Source organism: Eriocheir sinensis, chromosome 32 (assembly GCF_024679095.1).
Source record: "Eriocheir sinensis breed Jianghai 21 chromosome 32, ASM2467909v1, whole genome shotgun sequence".
NCBI lineage: Eukaryota > Metazoa > Arthropoda > Malacostraca > Decapoda > Varunidae > Eriocheir > Eriocheir sinensis.
This window is the reverse complement of record NC_066540.1, coordinates 14,196,446-14,205,969: the sequence shown is the minus strand read 5'-3', so window position 1 is coordinate 14,205,969 and position 9,524 is coordinate 14,196,446. Positions and strand designations below refer to the sequence as shown.

At 43.0% G+C, this 9,524-nt stretch overlaps 1 protein-coding gene and 1 long non-coding RNA gene across 4 annotated transcripts in view; one reads left to right on the top strand and one right to left on the bottom strand.

Annotated features, from left to right (window-relative positions):
* Positions 1-2,507, top strand: part of LOC127006195 (alkaline ceramidase-like) — a 16,131-nt gene extending 13,624 nt beyond the window's left edge. For 2 of the 3 annotated variants that reach the window (XM_050875773.1, XM_050875775.1), the window contains exon 2: positions 1,562-2,507. In XM_050875773.1, the coding sequence (XP_050731730.1) occupies positions 1,591-2,442 (852 nt within the window). In that variant the 5' untranslated portion in view covers positions 1,562-1,590 and the 3' untranslated portion in view covers positions 2,443-2,507. Of the gene's footprint in view, positions 1-890; positions 1,018-1,561 lie in introns of those variants that run through there. The other variant, XM_050875774.1, reaches the window with a different exon arrangement.
* A 1,029-nt stretch (positions 2,508-3,536) lies between these two features.
* Positions 3,537-4,101, bottom strand: LOC127006199 (uncharacterized). Its single transcript, XR_007759192.1, has 2 exons — positions 3,953-4,101; positions 3,537-3,811 (listed from the first exon to the last, which is right to left on the bottom strand). It is a non-coding gene; the product is annotated as an uncharacterized LOC127006199 (long non-coding RNA).
* Positions 4,102-9,524: the final 5,423 nt, after the last annotated feature.

The following is a 9,524-nucleotide window of genomic DNA, read 5'->3' as shown; positions in this document are numbered from 1 at the left end:
TTGTATTTTCCTGTTTCTGACCCATAACAATTGCAGAAAAACATCGATAATTAACCATTTGAACTCTAATTGTAAATGTACATCGTTATCAGTGTAGGCTCGACAGTTTTGGGCCTCAAGCAGACGAAAAAAGTATGCCTAGTACGACAACCTGGTAACGCTGCCCGCTAGGCGTCCCGCTACCCTGTACCCTCCCAGCATACCACGTGCAGTGTGGCCGCATAAAAAGTGCTACATGTGTGGGGTTGTGTTGCATTTTCCCCTTGCGTCAGCGGGACCCTTCATCTGACCCTTGTTTTTATATACCGAACTGCTGACGTGACACATCCACGAGCAGCTGAACCCCACACTACACACCCTGTCACCATCTTCACTACTTCCCCTCGCCTTCACTTCTTCAACACAAAGCAAGTAGAACACTCATTAGAGCCCGACTGATCACCTTTCGGGCTTTGGAAGTACTAGTTGATGAGAGGCGGAAGGGACTGAGAATACCGACCGGCTTGCCTTGCTTCAACACACACACACACACACACACACACCTCCAATGAGATTTAGCCAGCCTGAGTCAGACACGCAGAGCCCTAGCTTGGTATTATAAGACACTTTCGCTTCTCACATCAACTATTTCTAAAGGTCAAAGAGGGGGTCAGTCGGGTTCTAATGAGTGTTTCCTTAGGTTCACGGTACAGAAGAAGGGTCAAACTAACACCAGGGTCATAAAACTACTCCTGGAAATGCTCACAACTCCTATGAAAGCCTTGTCAAATAGGTGTTCTTGGGCGGCGAAATGTCTGATAAAACGACTCCTAATGTTTCGAAACCACAGCAAACTGAACCCGTGAGTGAAGATCCATGAAAACTCAAACTGTTGCCAAGCAGGATATGCACCTTATCACGACGAGGTGGTGGACGGGGTGGTGGCTTTGAATCATCTGCTCGCAATTGTACTCGGACTGGGAAGGGCGCCTGCTTGGAGACTTGCTTCGAGTGATTCGCGGGGTTGGCATCGTTGGGGTGGGTGAAGCAATGCCCTCCCCCTCCCCTCGGCCGTTTGCCCATATTGATAGACTGATTAACCAATGTACCCATCGGTCCAATGTATACAATCATCGCCAACAATCTGTCTACAGGTCCAATCATCACCACTACAATCATCAACACCATATCACCACCATCCTCACTAATACCTCATCATACCAACACCAACACCCAATCTATTCCCCTCATCATCACCATCAACAACACCCCATCACCACCTATCCTCCTCATCACCCCTACATCACCATTAACCCGTCCGCTGCGATTGGCACGGATTTGGCTTTCACTGGTAGCCTGGTAACATGTATTCCCAGGTCTTTCTCTGCCTCTGTGGTGGATAGTGGAGTGTTTCCCATGTGGTATTGGTATGCTGGATATCCCCTCCCAAGGTGCAGGATTATACATTTTTCTTCATTGACTAGTATCAGCCACTTTTTGTTCCGTTCTTGTAGCTTGGTGATGTCTTCTTGTAGAAAATCCGCAGTCAAAGGGTTAATACCTCACCCCAATCTATCCGCAGGTACAACCACTACCACCACCACCACCACCATGGCCGCAGAGTTCGACACCGGTGCCACCAATTCTTGGCTGAGCGGCGGGCTGGGCAGATGGCTAGGCGCTGGATCCTCCCCCGTCGACTGGTGCGAGGACAACTACACGGTCTCCCCACACATCGCGGAGTTCGTCAACACACTCTCCAACGCGCTCTTCGTCCTGGTCCCAGCGGCTGCGATGCGCCTATGGTCCAGCTACGCGAAGCAAGTGTCCCGGGGTGTCCATGCAGTCTGGCTCCTCTTCACCGTCGTGGGGCTCAGTTCGGCCTACTTCCACGCTACCCTGTCACTCCTCGGGCAGCTCCTGGACGAGTTATCCATCTTGTGGGTTCTGATGCTGTCCTACACGCTCTTCACCCCCGCGCAGTACTGGTCTCGTTATACACGGAATCGCTTCTCCGTCTACGCGTTCGGGATGGCGTTCCTAGCTTGCCTGATCACGGTCTCCGCGTTCTTCCGACCTGCTGTGAATGCCTACGCGCTGTTCCTGGTCGGGGTTCCTGCTGTGCGGATGCTGGTGTCCGAGATCAGAGCCACGAGAGATCCCAAGGTGGTCAAACTCGGGGTCCGAACCCTTTTGGCGCTGATTCTGGCGGCGTTGGCGTGGACGAGTGACCGGTTCCTGTGCTGGGTGTGGAAGGCGGTCCACCTGCCTGTCCTTCACGCACTGTGGCATGTCCTCATCTTCATCACGGCGTACGGCATGCAGGTGCTGTTCTGCTACTTCCACGCCGCGCAGGATGTCCCAGAGTCGCGGCCGGTGCTGAGGTTCTGGCCGCGGCGAGCCTTCTCCTGGGGGCTGCCCTACGTGTACTGCCTGTCTGCTGGCTTGGACAAGACCCCCTAGCAGACTACAAACCCCAAACAGACCTCAAACATTGCCTATACACTATAAAAAGACCCTAAATATTGCATCTAGTCCATGATTAATGACCTACTTAGGTGGATATACTCTTGGAGACTAGCCTAGCCTATGCGTAATCCCTGTCTGCTGGCCTGAACAAGACCCCTAGCAAACCCCAGACCCAAAACAGACCCTAGCAATTGCCTATAGTCCCCAAATATAATCTTTAGACCCTAAATATAGACCTATAGAGATATTCTTCCCTTGGGGGCTGCATGGGGTGCTGGAAACGACCCACAGCAGACTAGACCCCTAAAAACGTCCCTAGATAGACCAAAGACCCACGAAACAGCCCTTCAAAATCCTAAACAGACTTACACAGACATATTTCTATGCACGGTGTCGGTCTGCTGGTCTAGACGCGACACCCCAACAGACAACAGACGCCGGATAAAGGGGCTATTACACTGGGCATATTTTTCGTGGATCTTCAGTCAAACAACGATTTCCGCTAGCGTGGTTCTCATTTGTTTCTTGTTATTGCTGCTGGTGCTGATGGTGAGTAATACCGTCGTCCTTCGGTGAAATCTACCGTAGCTTTGGAAGATCGTGGACACGTCAGAAAACCACGGAAATATGAGAACCACGCCAGCGGAAATCGTGGTTTGACTGAAGTTCCACGGAAAATTTGCCCAGTGTAATAACCCCTTCACTCCCTTGAAACCTGAAATAGCAAACACATCCCCCAAAACAGACTATAGGCAGAATATCCCCATCCTGAACAGACTTACCCAAACACCCCTATCCCACCGACAATCCAGACAGGTGATTCTTGATGTAATTAACGAAGGACAGGTGTATATAACGAGGTAATTATCGAGATGCAGGTGTGTGTAAGACGACGTGATTAACGAGACAGGTGTAGAACAAAGTAATTAAGGGACAGGTGTGGATAACAAGGTAATTAAGGAGCAGGTTTGTTTAGCGAGGTTATTAACGAATGACAGGTGTGCAATAACCGAGAAATAGGTGTCACGATAATGAGGCAAACAGGTGTGTATGAAAGTAATAAACAAGACTTAGCACAGGAATTTCATGAGGTAATTAACGACGAACAGGTGTGTGAGGAGGTAATTAACGACGAACAGGTGTGTGAGGAGGTAATTAACGACGAACAGGTGTGTGAGGAGGTAATTAACGACGAACAGGTGTGCGTGGAGGTAATTAACGACGAACAGGTGTGTGAGGAGTTAATGAGAAGTGCAGGTGTGTGGGATGATTAACAAAACTTAGATCTATAATTAACGAGAATCAGGTGGGTGTGTAACGAGGATATTCACAACCATCAACGTTAATCTCCAATATATGTGACCTGGTTAACGAGTCCTGTATGTAATTAACGAGAAAGGTATGGAATGAGGTTTAGCAAGACTTAGATCTGTAATTAACGAGAATCAGGTGTGTGTAACGAAGATAATCACAACCATCAACGTTAATCGCCAATATTTGTGACCTGGTTAACGAGTGCTGTATGTAATTAACGACAGGTGTGGAATGAGGTTTAGTAAGACTTAGATCTATAATTAACGAGAATCAGGTGTGTGCAACGAGGATAATCAAACCATCAACGTTAATCATTAAATAAGTGAGCTGGTTAACGAGTCATGTGTGTAATTTATGACAGGTGTGTAAAGAGGTTGAACAAGAAGCCTTAGATGTATAATTAACGAGAATCATGTGTGTAACGAAGATAATCACAACTATCAGCGTTAATCACCAATATATGTGACATGGTTAACGAGTGCTGTATGTGATTAACGACAGGTGTGGAATGAGGTTTAGCAAGACTTAAGATATAAAATTAACGAGAATTAGGTGTGTGTAGCGAGGATAATCACAACCATCAACATTAATCATTAAAATAAGTGAGCTGGTTAACGAGTCCTGTGCGTAATTAGTCTCAGGTAATCAAGAAGTGAACAACTAATCAACGATCACTTTACCTGGTTCACGAGGAGCAGGTGTGTTAATGAGCTGACAATTAGGTATGTAACGAGGCCAAGATGGAAGACATTTGTAATTAATGATCTTGTAGTTGTGTGATAAATGAGAAAGGGCATATTTGTGGTTGTTTAACGATACCCAGGTGTGTAAACGATTTGAAACAGGTGTAACGAGAGATTTATAATTAACAATGACAGGTGTGTTTAACCAAAATGAGCATGTTTGTAATTAGTTATTATGTGACTTAAAACATGATTAGCAAGTTTGAAACGACAGGTTTATAAATAAGGATATGACAGGTGTGTTTAACGATAAAAAAAAGTTTGTTATATAGTTATCGGTTTTCAAATGTGTGCAAACGAGTTACAACGTGATTAACAGATGTGTAACGCGACAGGGTTGTAATTAACGATATGACAGGTATTTTTAACGAGCATGTTTGTAATCAGTTATCGGAATTCAGAGTGTTCACATGAGTTGAAATATGGTTAGCAGGTGTGTAAAGAGACAGGGTTGTAATTAACGATAGCAGGTGTGTTTAACGATAAGAAAAAAAATGCTTGTAATTAGTTATCGGTATCCAGATGTGTGCAAACGAACAACATTGTGATAATCAGGTGTGTAACGAAGGACAGATGTGTAGTTAACGATCTGACAGATGTGTTTAACGTGAAAATGCATATTTGTAATTGCTTAACGATAATCAGATATAAGAGAACGAGAAAAAGGTGATTAGCAGGTGTGTAACGATGCGTACTGATATGTAATTAACGATATGACAGGTGTGTTTAACGATAATAAGCATGGTTTTAATGGTTTAACGACGAACAGATGTAAATAAGGAGGTTAAGAGGTAGAATCAGGTATGTAATGAAGATAAGGTGATTGGCACATGTATGACAGGTGTGGGGTTAACGAAATGGCCTTCAGGTGTGTATAACGAGGAGCAGATGAAAAGAAAACAGATGCGTAATGTGAGATGGTAAAAGACAGGTTTGTTATGAAGAATAGACGATTGATAGATGTGTAACAGGTGTGGGGTTAACGAAATGACCTTCAGCTGTGTGTATAACGAAGAGTAAAAAAAAAAAATGTGTAATGAAGGAAGAGTTAAAAGACAGGTCTGTAGTGAGAAATAGGTGTTTGACAGATGTGTGACAGGTGACAAGATGACTTTCAGGTGTGTGTTTAACGAAGAACAGGTAGAAAAACAGATGTGTGATAAGAAAAATGTTAAAAGACAGGTTTGTAGTGATGAATAGATGATTGGCAGATATGTGACAGGTGTGGGGATTAACAAGATGATTTTCAGGTGTGTGTTTAACGAAGAACAGGTGGAAAAACAGATGTGCAATAAGGAAAATGTTAAAAGACAGGTTTGTAGTGATGAATAGATGATTGGCAGATATGTAACAGGTGTGGGGTTAACGAAACGGTGTGTATTAACGAAGAAAAGAAAAACATGTATAACGAGGAGAATATTAAGACAGGTTTGTAGTGATGAATAAATGATTGGCAGATATGTAACAGGTGTGGGGTTAACGAAATGGTGTGTATTAACGAAGAAAAAAACATGTATAACGAGAATATAGACAGGTTTGTAGTGATGAATAGATGATTGGCAGATACATGTATAACGAGGAGAATATCAAGACAGGTTTGTAGTGAAAAATAGATTGGCAGATATGTAACAGGTGTGGGGTTAACGAAATGGTGTGTATTAACGAAGAAAAAAACATGTATAACGAGAATATAGACAGGTTTGTGGTGAAAAACAGATGACTGGCAGATGTGTGTATATGTTTAACGAGATAATTTCCCTCGTTAATTATTATTTTTTGCACTATTAGTAATTTTGTTATTATTATTTTTGTTACTATTGTTGTTATTATCATTAAGTGTTAAATAAAGTCACAATTCAGGTCTTTCAGTAAGTCAATAGTTTAGGATACTATTATTATTATTATTATTATTATTATTATTATTATTATTATTATTATTATTATTATTATTGTTGTTGTTGTTGTTGTTTTTATTTTGTTTTCTCCTTTCCTTTCTTCTCCTTCTTCTTCTTTCTCTTTTTCTTCTTCTTCTTCTTTTTCTCTTTATTCTCCTCCAACGTAATTTCTTCTTCTTCTTCTTCTTTTTCCTCTTTTTCTTCTTCTTCCTTCTTTTGTTCCTCTTCCTCCTCCTCCTCTTCCTTTTTCTTCCTCTTCCTCCCACGTTTCAACCCAAGTCATCCTCCTAAATAGCTCTCCTCCTCCTCCTCCTCCTCCTCCTCCTCCTCCACAATCCACACCCATCACAATTACCCCTCCCCCCTTTTCCTCCCCACCTCCCCACCCTCCCCCAAAATGCAAGCAGCCACTCCTTCCTTCCTCCCCTCAACTCCCCATCACGTAACCTTGAACCACCACTCCTCCTCCTCCTCCTCCTCCTCCTCCTCCACTACCAGACTAAGACCTTGAAATATCCCCTACCTTGCCTCCTCCTCCTGTAACTTCTTCCCCTCCTCCTCCTCCTCCTCCTCCTCCTCAACCCCTTCTCCCTCCTCCTCCTCCACTACCAGACTAAGACCTTGAAATATCCCCTACCTTTCCTCCTCCTCATGTAACTGCTTCCCCTCCTCCTCCTCCTCCTCCTGCTGCTGCTGCCCACGCCTGTTGTAGAATTGAGTAGTTTACATCATTCTAATTAACACAGGTAAAAGTCACGTGTAAACAGGTAGGAGAGAGAGAGAGAGAGAGAGAGAGAGAGAGAGAGAGAGCACTCATCTTGTAATCTTTGGGACACACTGATGAGATAAGTGACCTATCTCTCTCTCTCTCTCTCTTACACACTATCGTTGTATATCACGACTGGGAATAGTGTACGTTATATTATTCATACATACATACATACATGCACACACACACACACACACACACACACACACACACACACACACACACACACACACACACACACACACACACACACACACACACACACACACACACACACACACACACACACACACACACACACACACAGGTAACCATAATAATAATAATTATAATAATAATAATAATCAATATGCACGTGTGTGTGTGTGTGTGTGTGTGTGTGTGTACGTAATTTCGCACAAAGTCATGTACACCGAATCGTATGACGCATTAAAGATAGAAAAAGAAAGAACTCGTTTTCTTTCTCTCTCTCTCTCTCTCTCTCTCTCTCTCTCTCTCTCTCTCTCTCTCTCTCTCTCTCTCTCTCTCTCTCTCTCTCTCTCTCTCTCTCTCTCTCTCTCTCTCCCCCCTTCAGTACACAAAGGAACATAAAAATAAGCGGATAACACACACACACACACACACACACACACACACACAGAGAGAGAGATGGGATTATTTCACCTCGAATCGATTTCCTGTACACACACACACACACACACACACACACACACACACAACGGAGATGCAAAAACACACCCCTCCCCCTTCTTCTCCCCTTCTTTATTCTATCTCCTCCCCCCCACCCCCCACCCCCCCAAAAGCAGACAGGACCTAATACGGTACTTCAAAACAAACTTATTAAAAACTGAAATTCTATAACCTCAGAATTCACCAAAAATGCAAGATAGTGTCATTCTCTCCCCCCCCTTCTCCCTTATCCTTATAAAAAAAAATAATAATAATTCCAAACACACATTAGCTATAAAGTAAAGAAAAAAAAATGAAAATACGATGAAAAGCCTAAAAACACAAGTCCAAAATATACGGTATAAAATAAAATAAATAAAAGGTACGGTAAGATGAGAATAGCTGGGTAGATAATTTAAAAGAATGAATGAAAAACGACATGTAGTGAAAAATATGCTATAGAGTAAATGAAAAACACGGCAGAAAGTAAGAGAAAAACACCGCAAAAATAAAAATAATAAAAAATAAATAAAAAAACACGGCAAAAAAAATAGTAAATAAATAAAAAAAAAAAAAAAAAAAAAAAAAAACACGGCAAAGGGTAAAAGAAAAACACTCCAAGTTAAAAAGACACGAAGCAAAGTGAAAAAAACAACAACAACACGGTAGTAGGATAAGATTCAAACTCACGATCTATAGAGTCTGAAAAAACACGACAAGTCACACGCAAAGGTTCCTCTGAGTCGACACACACACACACACACACACACACACAAGGAAGAGAGGATGCAAAAGAGTAACAACAGCAAGAGTCTAAGAGGGAGTGAAATGTTTGAGAGTTGAAATAATGAAGGAAATGTTACGCCAGACAGAATGAGATTGACAGAAGGGTTGCATGGGATAGAAGGAGGATTGACACGGGGACATACACGGGTTGAAGAGGGAGTGAAAGGTTTGAGAGAGTTGAAATGATAGAGGAAATGTTATGCGAGACAGAAGGGGACTGGCAAAAGGGATACAGTACACAAAAAGGAATATACGAAGGTCTAAGAGGGGGTGAAAGGATAGAGTTGAAATAATAGAGGAAATGTTACACCAGATAAAAAGATGTACATTATATAGAAGGAAATATACGAAGGTTTAAGAATGAGTGATAGGTTTAAGAGAGTTGAAATCATTGACGAGGCTGCGAAGAGTAATGTGGTAACAAGCCTTCAGAAGCTAGCATAACCTACAACCTACAAGTGTTCGTGTAGTTTATAACCTTCACGTCAACACCTATTTTTCCCTCTCATTTGTTACCTATTGCTTACATATGACAGGAGGAGATAGGTGTTGGGAATGTGTGGCAGAGCAGAGGGGAGGAAAGGACCCGCGGGAGCCTACGCCAGACCGGCCTTGACATATTTGGAAGACTCTAGTGGTAGTTCTACACGGCCTCTGCACCGTGAACGGGAAAAATGATCCATGAACACCCGGTAAGTCTTCTCTGTGGCCTTGGGAAATAGTAATAAAGGGAGTTCGGTGCGTTCACTAATGCGACACTTGATAACAGAGAGAGGGATGACTTTACTATGTTTGAAGGGAAAGAACAATAGGACTCGAGATGAAGGTAGAGAGGATGCAAAGAGTAACGAGAGTAATACTATATAACGTCTTTAGGAGGTGCAGAGAGAGAGAGAGAGA